Source organism: Lytechinus pictus, chromosome 14, assembly GCF_037042905.1.
Source record: "Lytechinus pictus isolate F3 Inbred chromosome 14, Lp3.0, whole genome shotgun sequence".
Lineage (NCBI taxonomy): Eukaryota > Metazoa > Echinodermata > Echinoidea > Temnopleuroida > Toxopneustidae > Lytechinus > Lytechinus pictus.
Genome location: NC_087258.1, coordinates 13,215,094 through 13,239,680, shown reverse-complemented (window position 1 = coordinate 13,239,680; position 24,587 = coordinate 13,215,094). Strand labels below are relative to the sequence as shown.

The 24,587-nt window shown below is 38.1% G+C and overlaps 2 protein-coding genes across 2 annotated transcripts; one reads left to right on the top strand and one right to left on the bottom strand.

Annotated features, from left to right (window-relative positions):
- Window positions 1–420: 420 nt before the first annotated feature.
- Window positions 421–12,767, top strand: LOC129275841 (transmembrane protein 26-like). Its single transcript, XM_054912320.2, has 3 exons — window positions 421–750; window positions 9,521–9,653; window positions 10,059–12,767. The coding sequence occupies exons 1-3, from the start codon at window positions 527–529 to the stop codon at window positions 10,902–10,904; spliced, it is 1,203 nt and encodes a 400-aa protein (XP_054768295.2). The 5' UTR covers window positions 421–526; the 3' UTR covers window positions 10,905–12,767.
- On the bottom strand, window positions 12,657–14,818 carry LOC129276599 (tubulin beta chain-like). Its single transcript, XM_054912986.2, has 2 exons — window positions 14,477–14,818; window positions 12,657–14,349 (listed from the first exon to the last, which is right to left on the bottom strand). The coding sequence occupies exons 1-2, from the start codon at window positions 14,651–14,653 to the stop codon at window positions 13,408–13,410; spliced, it is 1,119 nt and encodes a 372-aa protein (XP_054768961.2). The 5' UTR covers window positions 14,654–14,818; the 3' UTR covers window positions 12,657–13,407.
- Window positions 14,819–24,587: the final 9,769 nt, after the last annotated feature.

Below are 24,587 nucleotides of genomic sequence, written 5' to 3'. Positions count from 1 at the left end.
ATCAAAGTTCCAATCAGGGTCTGTGCCAGCAGACTAGTGGGAGGTGGGTTTGGTTTGTTTGACTGCAGAAAACGTTTGTACACCACCCCCCCCCCGAATGTCAATCCTGGATCCGCATGCATGTACACGTATATCATTTCATTTTCATCGTAATATAGGCCTAGTGTACAATCAGTTATCTGGGTTGCAGAGAAGACAATCCGGTTATAATAGTAACCAAAGAACCGGGTGATTCATGTAACTATATAAATTATGTTCCACCTGTATGCCAATTTTTGTCTTTAATTTTTAAAGAATCCAATGAGCAAAAACATTATCAGAGGGCAGGGGCCGCGGAACGAATTAGACAATCGAGGGGCCACGACCCCCACCCCCCCCCCCCCCACCCTCCTCGCCACCCGCTCGGGGATCGCCACCAACGCTTCCAAGTTGCTCTCGATCTTCACTCTCAATAATACTCTCGCTCATATTCTCATCCACACTTCTTTCTCCCAAGCCAACCCCGGTCAAAACCATCTCATTTGACATGGCTCCCAAATGTTGCAAGGACTACTTCTCATGCTCCGGAACCAAAGTCTTCCTCGCTCTGGTCACCCGTGTCATGTTCGTCGTCCACAACGTGACGTCCGTTTCCAGGGCGGTCATCGTGGAAAACGACCGTCGACTGTGGCTCCTTGCCCTGACCATCATCGGGCTCGTTCTCGAGACCATCTTCACCATCGCGAAGAACAAAGGAGAGGAGTGGAAGTGGTAAGTTGATTTGCTCAACTAATATCAATCATCCTACATTTTTAAATCTTATCGGATTTGTTCTGTACTACATCAACTTTTTCCAGATAAAAATGATATATAGATTATGTTAAACGATAATTGTGTTTTTTATTTGCAAATTAATTGGCATCAAAACGTAATTTCGATGTAACTGATCTTGACGCCTCTGTCACCCAGGCCTAACCTTTTAAAAAGTTCACATACCAAATATTATATATAGAAATATCAGCAAATTAAAAAAAAAATACGAATTCCCCTCTTAATCACCATAACCATGAATATTTAGGCCTATTATTGTTCCATGCTGCAAATACCATACTGTAAATATAATTAAATATAATATAATTAAAATATCTGACTATACGACCATGTGCAACGTCGGTAGAGAACGATGATCCCATAATCCGGACGGGTGACCCGGGTTCGAATCCTAGATTCACTTTATAATTTACCCTCATTACCAGGAGCCTTTGATGACCTTAAGCCGTCGGTCCTCTGGCTAATTACAATAACGAGCATTAATGCTTTCTAAGCAATCAGACCAATTTACCACCACCACTACCACTCAACAAAATCAGAGTAATACTTATAATTCTGATTGGGAATGGGAGAGTAAGCATGGATAGATGACCAGATATCAAAGGTTGATAGATATTTGTATAAATCACCTTGCTCATGTCTAGGAATATAGGTGTTGGTCACACTGGGACAGGTGCAGGAAATTCAGAGGTTCAGAGGTTCGAATCTCATTTCGATTTATCATTGAACGATTGGGGAATTCAGTTGAAACACAGTATGCATGTCTCACCGAGTGAGTTTGGGCGGCTACTTTAACTAATGAAAATTAAAGTGAATGGACTGATGAAATGAATGAATAAATGAATAAATGAACGAACGACCGAATGAAATGAATTGATAGAAAATGTCCGTAGATAAAGAGAGGGAGACTACATGTAAGTAAGGATATAGGTAGTCATGTACCTGTAGATTTGTAGATAAGTTTGAAATCCATGTACATATAATATACATGTACAGATAAAGCGATATATGGAGATTGATAAAGGGATAGATTGGGGAAGGGGATGGAGCAGGGATAAATGGATGGATGAGTAGACAGATAGATGGATATATAGATGGAGAGAAAGCGGGGTGAATTATATTGATAGATGAGTACAGATTGATAGATTACAATCAATTTAACGATTTTCCTTTTTGCTAGAGATTACTTACTATAATTATCATTATACCAACATATAAACATTAGCATGATTAGTACAATTGCTGAACACATTACAATGATTACTGACATAAATTTTATAAATCATGTACAGAGAGAGAGAAAGAGAGAGTCATCCGTCCTCTGCAAATAGGCTTGTGCGATCTGGATTTTTACCTGCCAGCTAGTATATCGAAGGAAGGGAAATCTATAAACACAAAATAAAAACAAAAGGAGCGAGTCAGAAAAACCTTTACGCCTTACAAATTGCAAACTTACTGTTTTAGTCAGAGAAAAAAATATTGTCTTGAAAGGGTACCTCTTCCATTTGAATATCATGTTTACCTGCATGGTACCGTAAATGTTTTATACGTTTGGTTAATCAGAGGGTACACCCAGAATTCTAAGGATTTAAAATGAATCCATATCGGCTGTGAAGAGTGACCAGCCGAATATTAGATTAAGATCTAAAACCATTAGGATTTAAATATAAAGATGAAAGATTTGAGTTTAAACCATTTGAGATTTAAAATTTAATCCTAAAGATTACAAAATAAATCTAAAATTTGCTGGTCACCATTCACAGCCGATCTGGATTTATTTTAAATCCTTGGAATTTAGAGTGTAAATTGATTTAAAATTTGATTTGTGTCAAAGTAAGGCATAACCGCGATGGCCACGGTAAATCAATCCAAATGTCCTCGAATTCATGATCCTACCCATTCCTACAACACTTGCAGCAATCTTAGTTGCACTTGCAAAAGTATTTTAAATTAAATAAAAATAAGAATTGGTGCTTCAAAAGTGTTTTGTAAAACATTTCTTATGCTTATTATCCGATTATTGAAATATTATGTTATTTCGAAATTGATTTTACTGCAACGCTTGTTGGAGGATTATGATTTTTCATTGACAGCTGGATTCCTTCATTTTATTCATGCTTTACGTCATCTAAGTATATTATTTTTTCTTGCTATATCCTCCTGCATGTGTATTACCATATTTCTCCGTCAGCGTTGATTAAATTAATTCTTCCGGGTTTCCATTGACCCGTTACATAGACATAGCATTAGGCAGCTTCCGATTGCATTTTTTTCTTGGATTGTAATTATTTTTTATGGAAGCGTCCCAAAAATTTCATTGGCTGAAATGACTCTCGTGAATGAGTGTAGAACGAACCTGCCTATCCTAGTTGCCAAGTTTTCTCACGGATGTAAAGGTGGTGCATGCAGTTGCTAAACACTCTGTCTCACAAGAATACCCCTAGGTGTCATCATGAATTATACATTATTTTCAGAAATACGGTGAGCAAGGCAGAGAGAGCCAGATTAGAAAGTGAATTTTACACATGGGTGATAGTTTCCTCATAATACTGTATAATTTCATTATAATTATTTATTGAGGGACTAAACCTTATAAACAGAAAAAAGTGAATTACCGTCATGACCATTTGATGAATGTGACACAATCCTCCGCTCAACAAGCTCAAATCAATAGGCCTACATCTTCATCGTGATCGTTATCATATCCACAATGATAATCACTGTCATCTTCGTCAGCACAAAAAAATACTTAGGCCGTCGCCCACCATAATCATCGCCCAAAGCATCATTAAAACGGTCAAGACCACCACGATGATGATGATAATTACCATCATCATCATTGACAACAACAACATAATCAAATATCATCATCATCGACAACATCACCAACGTCATAAATAATATCATCACCACCACCGACACCACCATCAGCAACAACAGCAATTGCAGCATTGCAGCATCAGTACGACACGATCATTACCCAACGGCAGCATAGTCACCACTTTTACCATCATCATCATCATCATCACAATGATTGTATGGTTACCATTATAGTCATCATTACTGTCGTCATCATCATAATCGTCATCATCACCACCGCCATCACCACCATTTTAACCACAATTACCATCATCACTACCATGAATACCACAATTACCATCATTAACATCATCGTCTTCTTCATCATCATATTCATCATCATCGTCGTCGTCATCATTATCATCATCATCATCACCACCACCATTATCATCATCATCATCATGGAGGCGCGATAGCTCAGTCGGTAGAGCGGGGGTGTCGGATTCCGGTGACCCGGGTTCGATTCCCACCTGGTGCGCTAGCCGTGCCTTTTGGTAAGGCATTAATCCTCATTACTATGTCCCTCGGGGAGGACCTTAAGCCGTCGATCCTTTGTTTGCTTGCTTACAAGCATTCATGCTTTCTTAGCAATCAGGTAAAAAAAATCACCACCATCATCATTATCATCAACATCATTGTTGGCATCGTTATCACCATCATTATAATCGTCATAATTTTAAGAAGAAAAAATAACATTAACTAAGTATATTTCAATCAAAGGGCAAACTCAGTTATGGCGATCATAGCGACTGATAATTTATCTAGTCATTACTTCTCCCATAGTTTTCCCGTCAGACATCTGACCCGAATCATTTGAATTAAATTGGTAATTATCGAACCAATATTTGCTCGCCAAACATAACAGACCAAAGACAGCTTATTTGCATTATAGGGATGATAATCAAAAGTTGATATCGATTAGTTATTTGAAGGTCTACTCCAAGCCAATCATTATCCAATGAAGAAAAAAGTCTTCCAAAGGGCACTTTAAAATCAAGACAATCAAATATCCTAAATGCTCATTATAATTTAATCTTTTATTACTGGATTACCCCCCCCCCCCAAGTAGGAGCTGATCTGATCGACGATGATAACACAAGACCGGGGGGGTCAGCGGTACCCTTTCTCTCTCTCTCATGGGGTGCTTCGGGGCACTGACCCCCCCCCCCCCCCAAAAAAAAAAAAAAAAAAAAAAGGATAAGAAAAAAAAGGGCGTAACATTTTTATAATCATCATAATATCTATTAATTAAACTGGAGTTAAGCTGCATAAAACAATTAAGATTTTCATTGACTCGAATGTATGCTTACTCGCGAAGTTTTTAGACCTTAATTTTGCCCCATACGCCATTTTTTGCCCCTTCAAAACTTAGACTAATTACTCCATTGTTTGATATTGTTGTTAAGGCAGCCAATAAACGCTCTCTCCATCGCAAATAAATTTAATGTCAATTGTAAATGATCATAATGATCTCTTATAGCCGAGCCATGTCAAAGTGAATGGAGTAGGCCTGTTTTTTTTATCTTGTTGTTTTTAGATGGTAACAAATCCCTGATAATACTGATTAAAATGTCGTATCGAGAAGGCATCGAGGCAGTTACTGATCCAAATCCAAAACGAGACATTAAACAAATAATTACTAGATTAGTGCATGGGGATAATTAAAATCAGCCAATATACATTATACACCAGCAGTGATCCCATCATAGGAACTTAATTTGGCAACTTCCCCGGCAACTCTAATAGGCCCGTTTCTGAATTGGTTTCATATAGACCCTGAGTTTTACTATATATTCCGACTGACCTTTTCTTTCAGTTATTTGTCAATTTATGAAGCAGTCGATCGATCTCATAATTCAATTTGTCACAATTCATATAATTATATTGATACTATACTCATTACGATTATACATGTAAAACAAATGCAAAATTGAACTACACTACGATTAGCGTGACCTGTATATCTGGCGCCAATCGTGGATATGGAATGTGCGAGTTGTTTATGTTGGTGAACCATGAATGTGCCATGTTCATGCTAATAAATGGTTCATTCGTGAGTGGGTGTGTGTGTGTGATAGATAGATAGATAAATAGATAGATATATAGATAGGTATATAGTTAGATAGATAGATATATAGATAGATATATAGTTAGATATATAGATAGATAGATAGATAGATAGATAGATAGATAGATAGATAGATAGATAGATAGATAGATAGATAGATAGATAGATAGATAGATAGATAGATAGATAGATAGATAGATAGATAGATAGATAGATAGATAGATAGATAGATAGATAGATAGATAGATAGATAGATAGATAGATAGATAGATAGATATATAGTTAGATAGATAGATAGAAAGAGCGAGAGGGGGAGGGTGTGGGTGGATGCGTGTGTGTATGTGTGTATTTCAATTTCCCTTCTCTCGTATCAATATTATTTGCAGGTTCTTTTCTCTCTGTATCCTATTTTGCGAAAAATTAAACGTTCATATGCAGATTTGTATATATCATGTTTGTTAACGTGTATGCATGGTATGTGCATGTGTGTGTGAGTGTTAGGGTGGGTGTGTGTATGTGTGTATAATTATGTAAAGTTATGTTGAAGCTTGATGTAAAATGGGATGCAATGATAATACATGTAGGTTGATTTCTGTTTTCCTGCAAATCATTCAGTTATTCAATATTAATTATTATTAAAATACATAGAGGATTGGGGGTCAGTTTAGTTAGTTTTTTTTTTAGATATAAAAGTATATTTTTAAGGAATTTCATTCCATCCTTATTTGCTTTAGTTTTTGGTAAATATATATATATATTTGCATATCCTTGCTGATATAAAATGAAGATTTGTAATTATTTTGTATTTATCTGGAGAATATGTAATCCATTTGAATGAAATCCTTAATAAAAACATGTTGAAAAAATGTCTTATAAGTGGGTGTATCAGGATATGTACTTTTTAGATGAAAGTGAACTGATGACAATATTATATTTTATTAGATTTTTTCTGAAAGACATTTATCGCTTTCACCAGTTTTATCGTATTCTTTATTTCTCAAGATTTCATTCGGGCATCCATCATGTTCATTCTCCCCTAAATAATAACTATACTGAACATTAATAATGCGCAAATATCAATTCCAAAGAATGCTTAAGGCGCCGCGAACAATTCAACATATACAATGGTCAAGTAGAAGAATATAATCATGCGTGAATAGGGAGAGGGAGTATTATTAAGAGAAATTTGACAAAATATAGTACAAGATATTGCTCAAAGAGACACGGTAATGTGAAATAGAAATTGAAAACCCAATAAATGGCCAATTGTAATCAACTCAATTCTGGAGTTTTCTCTCAAATTTGATGAAGCTTCCTTTTCTCACCTTAAGCACGAAAGTATCTGACAATTGGTTCAAAATCGAAAAATTATTTTAAAAAGAATGAATATAGGTGATTCGACATCCATTGTGATTCGCTCGCCTTGAGACTAATTTACAAATCAGGTTTGTCGGTCACATAATCCCTGATGAATACTACATTGGCGTTTCATCCCTGGTTTTGTTCGAATAGTATTGTTCATCCTTTTGCTGAACTAATTCTAGACAATTGAGCCTGTCCAGATTGGCAGTATGATAAAGGTTTACACGTATTGTATTGCATTTACAAGTGTTTCTGGGCTGTTGGATTTGCCTTTGCTGATCAAAACACATGGGTACTGATTATGGGAGGTGGCCTGGGAGGGGGCATCCCCCCAAGTTTCACAACCAACTTAAAAGGGAGAAAACGAAAGAAAATGACAGGGAAAAGGGTCAAAAGTTATTAACATTTCTCAATAGTAATGTCAAAATATGTCACAAAGGTAGACTTTTGTACTAAAAAGGCAATTTTTGTTGCCTTTTCGCTTCGCTCGCACGCAACTCTTTAGAAGTTTTTTCCCCAAAACGTCAACTCTGGCCCCCTGAATATTTTTGCTCCTTACTCCACTGGATCAAAGTGTTCGAAATCATTGTTATTGTTGCGGGGATATTCACCTAGTAATATTTTAGAGGGTTAACTATCGGTCTCTCACCAATTGTCTCTCGTTATTACCTCAGTATATAGCAAAATCTTTACGGCTTCACGCACAATGCCCAGGTCCTCCTCCACGACAATGTACATTACATGTAAGTTACCTCTCTTGAAATGGAGGGGGGGGGTGTACACTTGACGAGATGATTGATTGCAATAAATGATTTCCAATATGGAAATTGGATTTCGCTGGCTTGAAGTGCCCTTGAATACGAGCCCCGTTATACATGTCTGAAGCTCCCATGAACCAGATGAACAAAAGGCATTGTCGAAATGACATTTGTAAATTAATGTTCTGTATTGCGTTCGGCACCGGATTGTTGGACTGCTTGTTCCCGAGATCATGGAGATAGTTCATTTTTCACGTTGAATATTCTAGTATCATCAAGCGTGGACACAATTGTATTGTAGACGTGTAGACGCCATTGTTTTTATGATAATGATCTGATTTGAATGACATCAACTCTGACAAAATGACATTACTTTTGACATAGGTATCAGGAAAGGAAAGTTAAAGGGATGCTCCGGGCTGAAAATATTTATATCTCAATAAATAGAGGAAAATTCACAGAGCAAAATGCTAAAAATAGTTTCATCAAAATCTGATAACAAATAGCGAAGCTATTAAATATTACAGTTCACCAATATTTTGTGAAATCAGTGATATGCACATCGTCATGAATATTCATAAGGTGGGCTAATGATGTCACATCCCCACCTTCCCTTTTCTTATATTATTGCATGAAATCATAATTGTTTCATTATTTCATACATGTGTGAATGATGTGTCTTCCTTATAATGAAATAAGTTGCAGCAATGAATATCTAATGCACTTTCAATCAGTTTTCAATCCAATGTTTTAAGTTTTTGAAGAAAAAAAATGAATAAGCCTAATTTCATATAATAAAATACAAAAGAACAAGTTGGGATATGACATCATCAATGTGCTCATTGAATATTCATGAGGACAAGCCTAGAACTATTTCACCGGAATAATGCAAAACTTTAAAATGTCATAACTTTGTTATTCCTTGTCCGATTTGGATCAATTTTCAGTGTGTTGTTTGTCTGATTTTTCTTTATCTGTTCAAATTATATTATCCTCAGCATGGAGTATCCCTTTAAGATCATACACCTTGTTTGATTAAAATTAAGTAATGTTTATCCATACAGAGGTCTATTAAATTAGATACGAATATTCTCTATTATGGTTCTTATGTCTTATTGGTCTTGATAGGTTTCAAAGATGTCCGAAAGAGCAAATGAAACAAGCAACAAAAAAGGGAGATATTTTATGAGTAACAAAGTTATTTATTAAAGATTTAGCGTGAAAAAAAGGAAAAACCAACCAGATATGAAGAGAAATTTGATCAATATTTTTAACATTGAACCTTCTTATCTAATGATCTAACAAAAAAAAATTTTTTTTTTACTAAAAGTTGGAAGTCTGCACCCCCCCCCCGCCAAATAAAAAAATAGCGCTTGTGCCTCAAGGTGCTGTCTAACGTAGTCACATTTATTTTTAACTATTCAGTTTTCTCTGTAAACACTCAGTAAAAAATGACTAGTTAATAGGGTCAGCTGGGTACAACTGTTATTTTAGTCATACTTTACTATTTTCTAGTCGTATTTCACTAGAACAGAGTTATTTCTGACTAGAATATACGTCATAAATGTGATAATCAGTGATTGTCATATCAGTTGCACCCAGCTGACTACTGGTCTAGTCAATTTGACTGATTTGCTTTAAGAGTATAATGTTCTTTTTACAGGTTCTGCCCTAGTGTTTTATTTTTTCTTGCTGGGTCTGTGCCATCCATTTGGATCTTGGAGTTTGATTTGCTGAGACGAAGGGAAGTTCCTGTAGTGATGCGTGATAAACAATACATTGACGCCCTCAATAAGGTAATAAAAATACACCAGTCACACCAACGAATCGTTCCCAAACAGTTAGAAGATGCTACGTTATATTGAATGGCATTATCATCCTTTTCTTCCCCCCCCCCCTTTTTCCCCTTTTTGTGTGTGTTTGTTTTGTTATGTGTGTTTATTTCTTTGTTGTTGTTCTTTTTTTTTTTTTTTTTTTTTGGGGGGGGGGGGGGTCGTTGCCACCCCTTTCTTAGTCACTCTCAATATACCATACATCATCACATTTTCCAGAATGGCCATGCGTATGCCCTTTTTGTCCATATGTCCTCTCTCCCATGACAAGATACAATATTAATAATGTTAATAAAATCTATCGGGTGCTTGGAAAAATTACAAACTCCTGGTAACGATATTTTGTTGTTTTTATTTACTTTATTTCAGGCAAGAACTTGGGTGTTAGCGCTGGAGCAACTGCTTTTGTTTGTCTTGATTGTTGGTCGTTGGCTACTCCCGAAGGGTGAGATCACAAGAGACCAACTGTCCCAACTGCTCCTAGTCTACATCGCCACTGCTGCTGATATCATCGAGTTCTTTGACAGCTTTAATTCGGACGAATCCCCCTACAACAAAGAACTGATCACAGCCGTGCTGACTCTCTGGTCCTGGAGCCTTGTCCAGTTCACCCTCGTCTTAACATCCACCAGGGGATCGCCAGAGTATTGCCTTCCGGTGAAACATACAGAACCTTTGGTCCTTGACGAAACGGCCGTCAACAAGTGGCGAAGACTTGCGAAGATGCGCAGGGTCGTGATGCATACTCGGGTACCCTGGCCATGGGGGCGGTTTGGACAGGTGATGCCTTTGCCGAATCCTCCAGGGAAGAACCGAATAATCCCGGTGCGACCAGAGGATGAGGACAAGGTGTACCCTTACAATCGATGTGCGTGTCTTGAATCTGAGATCTGGGCTGTGATGGTTGGGCTCTGCCTCCAGGATGGACCCTTTCTAATCCTTCGTCTCATCCTCATCTCCCATTATAAGATCTTCACACATCTTAGCCTCTTCTTTACTAGCAAGAATGCGTTGGTCTTGATGTTGCAGCTTTATCGCTTGATCGTCGTACACCAGGAGAAGGTAGCCGCAGACAACCAGAGGAAACTGGATCTTCTAAAGGCCCAAGAAGATGAAGAGCGGCGGTCTCATGTTGAAGTGGGAGAAACCGAGATGAATGACCCATATGATGTTGAGCAATTTAGGGAAGCGATTCAAGATTTGTACTATCGATAGTTAGACGTTCATCATAGAAAATAAGTTATATTTATCTATCACAATCCTATAAGTGCCATAATACGTCATGTTCATTCTTAACATAATGGTGTGAGAAAAGACTATGATGATATCACTCGAAATTATTTTTCACATTATCATATCATTTGTGTGTGTGTGTTTTTTACTCTAATTTTAAATAGTATTGCCCAAAGTGTAGATCTCATCAATCCATGAAACGGGAGTATTGTGAATATTCCATTTCACGTTTAGAACATCTGCCGCTCGTGCTTTTCTTCCACATTTTGAAACTTGCAACCAACGCAATGCGTTTTACCTACATTTATAGTGCTGGATACGTTAATCATGTTATTTATTATTTCGCACTGTCAATTTACCGGTCACTTGAAACAATAGAACTTTGTAACCTGTGATACACTTGTTTCGAAATATGTTAGTAGTATACAGGGCCAATGTTACTGCCTAATCCTGCTATAGCTTCTCCTTTAAATATTTTACAGAAGTTTTCCTTACGAGATGGTTCACCAATATCTTTGTCAATTTGATTCTAATGGAAAATCCGTCGGATTAGTTCACCATGAAGAGAAAGTAATGTCGGCAAACTCGGCATCTATTAAAGAAACTTATAAAATTAAACATCGCTTACGAAAGATGTAGTTTGCATCGTAGTCTTTAAAAAAGGGGTCATTGTACTATCAGGGGCTGCGGAACCGTGGAAGGGGCTGGAGGGGCTCAGCCTACCCCTACTTTTTTTTTCTAAATCCGCATACAAAACGTGCAAATGACTGTGATTTTTTTGCATGGTCACCCCCCCCCCCCCCCCCACACCGTCCCACATTCAAAACCATTCCGCGGCCCTTGATTACGCCATCACATGGTTTTTATCGGATTGTTCAAAACTTCTCGCCTCGTCGCTCCACATCTAGCTTGATTTTATCAAATAAGTATATTGTATATTAAGAGACAATTTAGATACAGTTTTCTTATACGATTCAAATATTTCTATAATCTTCCACGAATATTAGCCAACCCTTCCTCTTCCTCCTTCATGTCTTTGTCTGTTTTTTTTTCTTACTCAGTCTTTTCTCTCTGTGCGTTTTCATCTTATTTATGTCAGCCATTCTCTCTTGTTTACCGTCTTTTATTCTTTTACTTTCTTTCTTTCTTTATTGCTTTCTTCAAATAATAAATAATAATAATAATTAACATTTATATAGCGCTTAATACAACAGTTTCTAAGCGCATTGGAAAGAGAGAAAAAAAAGAAGTAACAAAATACAGTGAGAGAGAACAGGATAAGGAATTAAGAGGACTGCTTAATGAGGTAAGATTTGAGGAGTGTTTTAAAAGATTCGACAGTGGATGCATTACGGATGGAGATGGGGAGATTGTTTCATTAGTTCTATCCTTTTCACTTCTAATTCATTATTTCCATGGTATTCTTGTATTTCATTTCATTCATTTTTTGTTCGATATTTCCATTTGGTTCTTTATTTTAACCTTCCTTATTTTTATTTGCACTCCATCTGTCTATTCCCTTTCCCTTTTTTCTGCCTTCCTCTCCTTTCGTTATTATTTCATTTACCAATTAATTAATCCTCTTAGGCCAGTTATTCATTTCTCACATCATCTTAATTTCTCACACTATCATCTCCCCATGTTTGCACTTCCATCCATTCTTACATTTTAAAATCAAACCTTTTAATAATCTTATCTTTCTTCCAACAGTACAATACAATCACATGCAGTTCATTGTTATTTGCAAGGTTTTCATGTTTATTGTGCCAAATACATAAAAAAACAATCGGTTGTCAACGATTTCCTTATTTTGCCAATAAAGATAACAATACTTAGAATTACAGTAATCAGTTGTTTTTATGATTGGATTGATTTGATCTACGACTTCTGATGGTTTCCATGGCGATGAAGAAGAGTGGAGTGGTTTCGCGGTACATCATTTGATCTGACAACATTCACTATTTTTTGAATGATGCAATGACACACTTAATTGTTGCGTGTAACATTGTAGTTTAACCCCTTCTGTCTCAGATGAACATGAATAATTAGACGAGGGCAAGTCAGCCAGGAATGAGAGAATCGCCGTACTAACGATCTCAGGCAATCCCTTGACAAGAAAAATATATTCATTCACAATGAAAATAGATAACCCGAATTTCGAGAGATTATGTAACTAAGTGCAGAGAAATGTGTTGTGCTTGTGAGCATAGTCAGGAGAAAAGGAGACAAGACCAGTGCAGCGGGAAACCAAAGTAGAAGGAGGGCGAGTATGAAGGAAAGAATTGAGAGAGGGGAGACAGAAAAAGAAAGAGAGGGCGAGAGGAGAAGTTAGAGAACGAGAAAGGCATTGACAGACGAAGAGAACATAAAGAGAGTAATCAAAATAAATTTTTGGGAATAACTGTCAAACCAGACATAATGGTATCAATATTCTGTTCAGAAAAGTTACATAATGAAGTATCATCCCAAGGGTTGATAATGCTCTTTATTGCACTTCTTCTTCCTCTTCATCATCAAAATCCTCCTCTTCTGCCGTGGCGTCCTGGTACTGCTGATATTCGGAAACCAAGTCATTCATGTTGCTCTCGGCTTCAGTAAACTCCATCTCGTCCATACCTTCACCAGTGTACCAATGAAGGAAGGCCTTACGTCTGAACATGGCGGAGAACTGCTCACAAATACGATTGAATAGCTCCTGGATGGCGGTGCTGTTGCCGATGAAGGTGGCAGCCATTTTCAGACCACGGGGAGGGATGTCACAGACCGCGGTCTTGACATTATTGGGGATCCATTCGACGAAGTAACTGCTGTTCTTGTTCTGAATATTGAGCATCTGTTCGTCGACCTCCTTCATTGACATACGACCACGGAAGATTGCGGCGACAGTCAGGTAGCGTCCGTGACGAGGATCACAGGCAGCCATCATGTTCTTGGCATCAAACATCTGCTGGGTCAGTTCAGGAACTGTGAGGGCGCTGTACTGCTGGCTACCACGGCTTGTCAAAGGTGCAAAGCCTGGCATGAAGAAGTGGAGACGAGGAAAGGGAACCATGTTGACGGCTAGCTTACGGAGATCTGCATTCAACTGCCCAGGGAACCTGAGGCAGGTGGTGACACCACTCATGGTTGCAGAGACAAGGTGATTCAGGTCGCCATAGGTGGGGGTGCTGAGCTTCAGGGTACGGAAGCATATGTCGTAGAGGGCTTCGTTGTCGATGCAGAACGTCTCATCGGTATTCTCAACCAGCTGATGGACTGACAATGTGGCGTTGTAAGGTTCAACGACAGTGTCCGACACCTTTGGTGAGGGGACAACACTGAAGGTCGTCATGATCCGATCCGGATACTCCTCACGGATTTTGGTGATGAGGAGGGTTCCCATTCCAGAACCAGTCCCGCCTCCCAAGGAATGAGTCAATTGGAACCCCTGTGGACATGGAAGTGTAAAATCAATTGCAATTGTAAATAAACAACAATCTATCAATATGATTATTATAGGTGAATGGTGGATCGTAGAGCATTGATAAAATATTTAAACAAAATAATATACAAACCTGAAGACAGTCGCATCCTTCTGACTCCTTTCGAACAACGTCCATTACTGAATCAATCAGTTCAGCGCCCTCTGTGTAATGTCCCTTGGCCCAGTTGTTCCCTGCTCCACTCTGACCAAAGACGAAGTTATCTGGTCTGAAGATCTGACCAAAGGGACCTGACCGGACCGAGTCCATGGTGCCTGGCTCGAGGTCGAGTAGAACTGCCCTCGGGACATATTTTCCACCGGACGCCTCGGTGTAGTAGACGTTGATGCGCTCAAGTTGGAGATCGGAGTCGCCTTGGTACGAACCAGTAGGATCGATTCCGTGTTCATCAGAAATCACCTCCCAGAACTAAACAACAAGTGGGGGGAAATGTGATAAAAGGAGTTGATGGGATTTTTCATAACTTACATATACAGGAACCAGGGGCAGGAATCCGGGGGAGGGGAATACCTGCCCATATTTTCAATTGTCTAATTATGTATAGCAGCCTATAACAGAGGGGCGTCTCGTCACCCTCACTATAGAGGGACTAAACATTTAAAAGAAATTGCAACACATGCTGGGAACTTTCTGGTTTGTTTCTAGATATTTATACCATGTATACCAGGGGCGGACCCAGGATTTTCCAAAGGGGGGGGGGACACGTTTTTCCGAGGAATAATTTGACAAGCCCAAAAAAGGGCTTCACTTTCAAATGGGGGGGGGGCACACTTCTGTTTGAATGGCATTTTAACATTACAAATTTTAATACTGCTTCTCGGGGGGGGGGGGTGGCACGAGCCGGCTGTGCCCCCCCCCCTCACCCTGGATCCGCCACTGATGTATACTATACCATGGGCGACAATCAAGGAGAGGACAGGCGATACAATCCGATAATTTCAAATTTTGTAACTATGGATGTAGCCACAAACACCAGAAGACTGTTGAAGTCATCTGCCGTTCGTGACATGAAATCTCTGAGTGAATGCTACAGATTGGCAATGTCGTTTTTAAGGAAACGCAGTGTAATAGGCAATGACGGTGTCGGTTCAGCAAAATAATACTCCTTAATGATTTGTTAGTAAAGCGAACAAAAGTACCCCCTATATTTAAATATTGTTCGGGGTAGATTTGTAAAGTATCCTTAACCCTTTGCGTGCGGGCCCGCGAAACCGGATACCTCTCCCTGCGGCGGAGCCGTTTTTGTACATTGCTGGTATTTGGATCTGTGGCGGTGTTTTCCTAATATATTGCTACTTGCGCCAAACTGAAGCATTTTCAGGATTTTTAGTAAATGTAAATATGAAAGATCAGACATTTTTCTTTATAGAATTAAAGGTCTCGCTTCTCAAATCAACAGAATAGTTAAGAAATTTATGAGGAAAAAGTCGTGTTATTTTGTCAAATCTTCGCTTTTTCCCAAGTCAATAGACACTGTGTACAAAAATGCGTAAGGGCAATCAGCACGCGCGGACAAGTCGGGTTCGATCGATACCGCTTTGTTGTCTGCTCTAGTGCTTTTTTCATTGCCTATTGTAACGCTACTCATGAATGGTCTCTTTTCCCCCTTGTATTCAGATCACTTGCAAAGTGTATAATTACGACGATAATCCGTTTTGGGTGAAATCACAGCACTACCAAATACCTTTATTTTCCAGAATGAGTAAAAAAGGGTGAATATATTCCCTTGCAAGTACGATGATGATGCTGCGCAACGAAAGTCCGAAACTATTTTGTGATTTTTGGCTTCTGGGCTTCAAGACGGTGGCCTCAATGTTTCACTAAAAATCGCCTTTGGTTTCTTCTTTTCATAATGCATACCAGTGTTCGATTTGTTTTCCTGTTGCAATTTCAAAGAGTGAAGGGGTTAAATGTGACTCAAATCTGAAATCATGCCTCCCAACGCTCTCCTCGTCTCGTTCTACGTTTCATTTTTCTATATCCCTTTTCCCTCCAAAATAACCATGCTACCGATTACTGTTCGTCACAATGAGAGAAAGTAAATTATTCTTATCTATTGAAATTTTAGCATCTAAGTATTTTTTTTTGTTCTTTCATTTTATTCATTTTTTAATCGATCTGGATTTTTTTCACAACCGAAAACAAGAGTAATAAATAAGCCATGAAAGATTTGTATCCCGTTTTGTCTCTATCTTTGTACTCGTTCAATTAAATACAGATGCGTTGGAGTCGGTATGAGGCGTCATTCCACCCCCCCCCCCTCCATTCAGCAAACGTATACAAAAACGCGAAGTCCATAAATTTGTGATTTTTATGGGCCGGATCACTCCCTCCCACATTCAGCTCAACCCCTCCATTATTGACAATTTTCGCGATTTATCTGCTGCGCGAAATTTTTTGACCTCGCCGCTCACTGACTTTTTACTTTCAAGTCTCGTGCAAATTTTGAGACCAAATTATTGTAGATTACATCGCACACTATCAGCGTGCAAATTTTTGCGTCGCTCGCGCGATCGGCGGCCAAGACTTAAGGGGGGGCATAATGCCCCCGGGCCCCCCCCCCGGGAATGACAAGAATCAAAATACCCCGGGAGATTTAGGGTTAAGCGCCTGCATGTTTTAAATAAGTAAACATTTACTTTTTTATGGTTACTGTCGTAATATGAAAAGCAGTATTCCTAAGAGCTTTTTGTATCGCTAAATACGAGAAGCATTTACTAGGTCATCCTGACGAAATACACTAATCTTCCTTTTATTCAGGGCGTTGGCTATTAGTCCCCTGCTCTTTTTTATAAGGAATTTGTTTGAGCGTCCGCCATGACTTTCTTTTGTTCATTTTAAAAAGAGCAGAGGATAAACGGTGTTCTTAATTCCTTTATTTTCTGTTTGTTTTCTTTGAAATAGAAGACAAAAATAAGAGCGATATCGGATGAGAGAACGAGAGAAAGCGGGGGGGGGGGGGGGGGGCGGTTCAAAAGTTTTCCAGGGGCCCGTTTTATATAAAATTTGTTTACAAATTTTCAATAACATTTGAAAGCTATATCATTCTATTTGACTGGCGGATGGAAAATTTGTTTAAATTATTGCGCATTTTTCAATATAACATGTGCATGTATAATGTATTTATAAAACGGTACCAATTAGGGATTTCCTCGTTTTCCCTTTCTCTGGTTTCTAACCTGTAACTGAATGTATTATCTACCGCTTTCACTCCCTTATATCTATCTACTTTCTATATCCCCTCCGTTCTACACCTTTTTTCTCTGAGTTCTTCTCATTTGAATTATATCTGTATCGTCTTCTTTCTTCCCGATTTGGATTACGAGGTATATACCCGCCCCCATCCCACTCAATCCTTTCCTTCTGATTTTTTCTTCTCAATACCTGTCATTTTACATTACATCTAACATCTCCCCCCCTCTCTCTTCATCGGTAACGGTTTCGAGAGATCAATGCCTCGTTTTTGCCAACTTGTATTGATCGGAGATGGTCGCATTTGTGGGCCTCTAATTCCTATTGCATCGTGCTTATCATGTCGAAAATTTTGGGGGGTTTTCCCCCTGTTTCTCAAAGAATGTCCCGAAAAACCTTTTAAAATTACTATTGTAACTGTCATTTCACAAAAATTCTATATCATCTTCCATTTTCTACATGAATATTGAAAACGTGGGTAGATATCTTTCGCAAAAGACAATATGATGATGATGATCATCATCATCGTATAAAAATGCACGACTAAACTATTTTTCTGTGAACCTGGGGCTTAGGGTTATGGCAAGACAGAGGCCTCAATCTTTCACTAAAAGTAATGTTCTTTTTTAGATTTTTTTATTAATTATATCTTTCATTTAATTCGATTTCCCCCGCAGATATTATAGTAATAAAATAATTTTGTTCCTGAAGTTTGCGCATCGGTATTCGATTTGTAATATCCTGAAATTATTTCAAATAGTTAAACGAATAAAAGTGACTAAAATTGTAAGTCTGAAATCATACCTCCCAACTCTCTTCTTGTCACTTTCTATGTTTCTTTATCTTACTATTCCCTCAAAAAGAGCAAAGCAATTACTGAAAGTAAAAGAAAGTATTTTGTCTTGAATAAACATTCACAATATCGTTTTAATCGTTCAATCTAATAGTACAGAGGCGGCGGAGTTGGTAGGAAGTTTCAGTCCTCACCGTCCTCACCCCTTTCAGCAAACATGTACCAAAAAACCGAAGTCTATATAAATTTCAGATTTTTTTTTTCAGCCGGTCCACTCCCTCCCACATTCAGTCACGGAAACAATTTTTTCCTCTATGAATCTTTTCTACCACGCTATTCGCCATTTAAAAAAATTAGAAAGAAATCGGCAAAAAGTACGAAAATCAATAAAATTTGGGTCGGTATCAACTTTTTTTTTTCGGGGGGGGGGGGGGTGTAGGTTACACATGAATAAAAGTTTGTAGGATTGAGAGGATTCTATCGGGTGACACGCCGTACAAACGTGTTTTCTTTATAGGGGGTGCCTTAGCGTAATTTATCATCCTGTATCATTCTATTTCCTCCATTTCGCGCAAGGAAACTTTTAGTTCATTATTGGTTTTATCATTTGAAGTAATTATGTTTCCGTCAACTCTTCAATGCAGAAGTTTTCATCTGGGTGAGAAAAGGAAATAAGATGAAGAGGTTCTAAAATGACATGAATTAACAAATTGTATTTTTTTAGCCGCTTCATCCCCGTCCCACAGCTCAACACCTGCACCATAAAAAATATTGCAGTCCCTGTATAACATCTTTTTCCAAACATTTTGGTTTAGATGCTAACAATGGTAAGCGCCCAAAATGCGATTTTTTTTTGGGTCGTAACGGGGGAAAAAAGGGGCCAGGACGGTCTTTATTCTTATTTTTTCTACCGCGTTACTCGCAATTAAAAACAGAAAATCGGAGAGAGGAGACACTATGGCAAACAAGAAATATTAGAGTGTAGGTCAGAACATTTCCATCGGGGGGGGGGGGGGTCAAACAAGAACAATGATAAAAAGTCATCAGTTTGGCAAGGGTCTTAGGACCGAGTTGAAACAAACAAACATTGTGGGTTTTTTTTTAAGTAATCTAACCAAAAAATAAAGTCATGTTGTAATTCGTTCAAGTAGATATTCATGGAATTTTAGCAAAAGCGCACTTGTCTGTTCCCCCTTTTATCTCTGTATCTCGTTCTCTCTCGTCCTCCCTGACATTTGAACATATTTTTTCGATAATTTCCCTAAATAATTATTCGTTCATCCTTATATGCATCATCACCCAGGGGAAGCGCCTTTTTGCAATATTTATCACTGACGGATGTTATAAGCACCTGTGTTGTCGGTAATGAGACATTTTTTTTAGATACGGTATGTTGGTCGAAAAAAGGATTCATAAAAGCTTTTTGTATTGCTAAGTACGAAAAGCGTTCAATGGGTCATCCTGCCGATAAACACTAATCTTCCTTTTGTTCGGGGCGTTGACCATCTGTATCCTGCTCTTTTCGGAAGGAATTTGTTTGAGTGGCCGCCCAGACATTCTTTTGTTCGGGTAGTGCCGATATCATGAACTACATGGACGTTCCCCTTTTGAAAAGAGCAGAAGATGAATGGTGTGCTAAACTGCTTTCTTTTCTCCTTTTTTTCAGAATAGTAGACAAAAATAATGAGAAGAGGGATGATGGGGAGGGAAAAAGTTCAAAAAGTGCACCGAGATCAGCTCAAAGTACTAAGACATTACAAGCTTTTTGCTTTTCTGAAAATGCAATCGATCGATGAAACCAAGGAGATATTCTATCTAGAATGATATCTCCTTGATTAAACAAATAAGACGAAAATGGTGAATAAACGCGTAGCTCATTACGTGACGATCTTGCAGAAAAGATGTTAGCGTATATATCTATCAGAACAACGATATGGATCAAATCACGTGATCAGAACAAATCACGTGATCAGGCATTATGCGCGCGCGTACGTGCTCGTCACAAAATTTATCCTCCCCGTCCGACTCCAACGAAAAAATCGGGTAAAGTTGAAATGATTTCCTATTTTCGGGATTTTTCCCCACGTAGCTGTATATTTTTTTCAATCTGTTATCGAAATAGGTTTATGAAGGAAATAGTGTCAGAGGTTTTAGTACATAACAATTACGAAAAAGAGGAATAACTTAACTGAATTAAACCAGACATTTCTCGGCTTCTGTAGAAGCCCGTCGTAGCTAAGTGAACGACTCGCTGGGCTTCTGTGGAAGCCCGTCGCACGCAAAGGGTTAATCATGCTAATTATAAATATTTCCGGAAAACGCTAAAAGGCTGGCCCCCTATTTTTATATTTTGTCTGGACTCCCTGCCCCCCCCCCCGGAACTGATTTCTAAAACAAAACCCTTTCCTCGAAAAACCAAAAATGGGGACAATTATCAGCAATGATCGTAGTTATTGAGAAATCGACGTCATTGGAGATAAGACTGTTCGAGAGAACAGACTTATTGTTGAATACACCGCCATGTTCAAGAGCGCCCCCTTCATGATATTGTATCGTCTGCCGAGCGTCAATTTTCCCTGACAGATCTGCTCTCGACCAACAAAGTAGTTTATAGCAGTTACTACTTTATAAAAACGAGCAAAAAAGAAATCAGAATGTTTCATGAAACAATCCAAAGAAACGAAGAAAAATAGCAGTACTGTATGTCTGTCCCCTCCCCTCTCTCCGCTGCCCCCCGTTTAGTTTATCATGGGCCTACTGGTTATATCAGTCATGTCAATCGGAAGAAATATATATTCAAAATGGAGGGAGGAGAAATGGAGAAGGGGGAAAAGGGAGAAAAGGGGGAAGAGAAAAATGGGGAGGGAGGAAAAAGGAAAGGCATTCCATCCAAACAAAACTGACTAAAAGTAGACAGATCTGTAGCATGTACCTTGACATAATATATTATGAAGGAATCATACACATCAATTTCTAGAAATGATATTGAATTGAAGAATATGTTGTATTTCTAGAAAGAAAAATCCCTGAGTTTTGCAAAGTCTTCTCCGAAAATTTTATAGTTTGCCAATATAAATATGTCCAATCAATTAAAATATACTTCAGAGCCCCGTCTTACAAAGAGTTGCAATTGATCTGATCAACCACCACTATGGACGGCCAGTAATGTAAACATCTAAAATGCAAATTTGTTAGAAACATTTTCTAGATATGATGTATATTCATACATTCATCGTTCTCTTAAAGATTCAGTGTGATTCTCTTTGTTTACTCAAAGGAGATTGTGCGAATTTTCTGTAGACAAAAATTATGATAGGGATGGATTTCCATACAGTTGGCATTGATTGGATCAAGCTTAACTCTTTATAACACGGGGCCCAGAGATGTATGAGAAGTTGTATCGCAAATGAAGCGCATTTACATACGAAATGGAGAATGGATACGTTTGTGGAGATTGGAGAGAATGAGAAGGGGGAAAAGAAATGCGAATGTAGGGCAGTAATATTTAATTCAAATGTTACAACTATATATATAAATCTATACTACAACTAGTCGCAGTTCAATTTCAAATTTCGACATTGAGCTTACCACTCCAACACCAAACTATTGTTGATAATCATTCTGCATTGTAACCACCAAGGTGTCTGCTCAATTCATATTTCGAGGTCATCTTTTGAAAATTATTCTTGTAACAAACAAAAAACCCGGGCTCGTTACGCATGCGGTATGTCGGATAGTCTTTCGACCATGATATCATGATGATATAAACCTATATTTATCCTGATTTATTTCGTAATACCAAATTTGATTCCAGCAATGATGATAGTTAATTCATATAGGAGAGAGCGGGGGTTATTATGCTTTTTTGCTGCCTCTCTGGGCCCATAAAATTGCCCCTATAGGCCATAAGAGCACCCCCCCCCCCCCCCCGTCGTCCATAATTATTCCTCTCAAAAACGCCCCATCTCTCTTTGCTTTCTCCCCCACCACCCTTTTGCTTTCATGCCATTTCTCTCTCAATCTCAATCTCTCATTCCTTTCGTCCCATCTCTCTCCGTTCCCCACTCTTTCTGTTTCCTCCTATCCCAGTGGCGTATAGATGGGGGGGGGGGGGGGGCTCACTAGCTTCTCTCGCTCGCAACTTTACAGAAATTTTGTTCCATCTCCCATGTCCGCCCCTCAAAATTTTGGACTTAATACGCTACTGCTCTGCCCCTACCCTGTCCATCCTTCTCGTCTTGAAATACAACATGCTATATAGAATCGGTGGCTGTTTTATAATGATTTGGTCTTGAAGCGAAGCTACCCACCAGCCAACGTGGAACTCTAACCAGCAGATGTTGAAAATATTTATTCGTTAACGAACGTTGAAGGTCGTCAAATACAATGACGAGACATAAGAATACAACAGGATTGTAACCTTAAAGGGATTAATGTCCCTGTTTGGCGGTCGAAAATGACTTCCTGATATTTATTGAAAAAAATAATCATGAATAGCAAATCATGAATAGTAATGATTCATCATTATAATAAAGACCTTTACTTACTGTGCTCAGACCATACTATATGTCTGAAGATTTAACTAATATATGAACATATTTATTCAAGCAGTCTTCCTGATTTGTTTTTGGTGGAATAACGCCAATTTTCGCCATCAAGAGAAAGCTACAAAAACATAACGAAACATAAACTATACTAATGATAACTGCCCCAGGTTTCACACATGTAAACATTCCAAACAGGCACGCGTGTTAAAAAGCAAAAGTCACAAATATCAAGTTAAATATAACTTCTAATGGGATGCGACTGATCCGAGAATACCCTCTCCTCCCTCGGTCTTGTCCCATGCCATCAATCTGTACCTGATCATCAACTACCCAAAAGGTAAATATTTAACCCCAAGATTATTATACAAAAAGGGGTGCTCTGTATATTCCCATAATGGTAGACGTTTTATTCAGAATACGTTATAATTTATAGGATTGTTTTCAGTTATGGATAATTTTGAATTCTGACAGGGGGCACCCTGCCCCCCCCCCCCCTCCATCGTCCATACGCTAATTTCACCCCATCTCTCAGTTGGTCTGAAATTTTGTTGTTGTTGTTGTTGTTGTTCTTGTTCTTGTTGTGGGTATGGTGGTCTTTTATAAGAGTGTACCTCGGTCGTCTGGTCGATCATGTTTCAGTTACATTTTCTAATCACCCACTACTTTGAGAACATAATATATGTATACGGAAATAGTTTGAATGAAAAATTACCTGGATATAGATTCCTTTTTAAATGATTTAGTATGATCTTGTATCATAGACTATCTGATCTCTTACAGTATTTATTAATAAAAAGACCCCAAAAAAATCCAGGGAAAATTTAATGCAGTCACGAAAGCCCGCCAAACTCCACAGGAGGTTTTTGTGCATATTGTATGTCTTATTGCGATTTCCGGACATTAATTGAAATTCTGCCAGCAATAACAAAATTACTCGTCAATATTCTTTTGTGTTAACTTTATGAAAAACGAAACATTAAAATCGTTTTCCTAGAAAACGTATTGTGTGATTTTCCTGGAAGTCATTTTGCTTCTATATGTTAAGCAAGAAATTTATATTCTTTTAATCGAATTTGAGGAACTTTATTTACCATGTTAACTGAATATTGTTAACAATGTAAATAAAACCTATACATTCACATCACTCATTCAGATTTTTGAGCTGTTCCCAATCTAATGGGGCGTGGCAAAGGAAGTTGCAATCGTTTGCACGTCAAATTTAGGTCGCAAAATCAGTCACAAGTCTGGAAATTAATTGCAAATCCACACTTGATTGTATAGTCTGCTTCTTGAAACTATATAGTAGTAAAAATAAATGTGGTATAGTTACGATCGATGTCATTTTTATCAATTTTAGATTCGCAGCAGAAATTTGCATTTGATTGCAAATATTTAATTTCAATGCCCATAAAATGCTTGTCCAAAATATATTATTTTACAGCATTTTTATTTCTAAAGGTTTGTAGAAATCCTCTGTTGTCAGGATTCATATTCTCGTACAAACTGTTTAGATCTACGGGATTAGAAATGATGAATGCGCCATTGACTATAATCGGCACCTCATAAATGCATATATCATTATCATCATCATTTTCTACTGTTTAATTATACGGAAAATCGATGTTTTCTGTTTCTTAATATATTAATAATA

Bases quoted from the DNA above. Each gene is read 5' to 3' on its own strand.
- LOC129275841 (XM_054912320.2), top strand. From the start codon at position 527: ATGGCTCCCAAATGTTGCAAGGACTACTTCTCATGCTCCGGAACCAAA. The intron at 751-9,520 runs GTAAGTTGATTT...TTCTTTTTACAG, and splicing joins AAAGGAGAGGAGTGGAAGTG to GTTCTGCCCTAGTGTTTTAT. The intron at 9,654-10,058 runs GTAATAAAAATA...ACTTTATTTCAG, and splicing joins ACATTGACGCCCTCAATAAG to GCAAGAACTTGGGTGTTAGC.
- LOC129276599 (XM_054912986.2), bottom strand. From the start codon at position 14,653: ATGGACTCGGTCCGGTCAGGTCCCTTTGGTCAGATCTTCAGACCAGAT. The intron at 14,350-14,476 runs GTTTGTATATTA...CCATGTCCACAG, and splicing joins AAGGATGCGACTGTCTTCAG to GGGTTCCAATTGACTCATTC.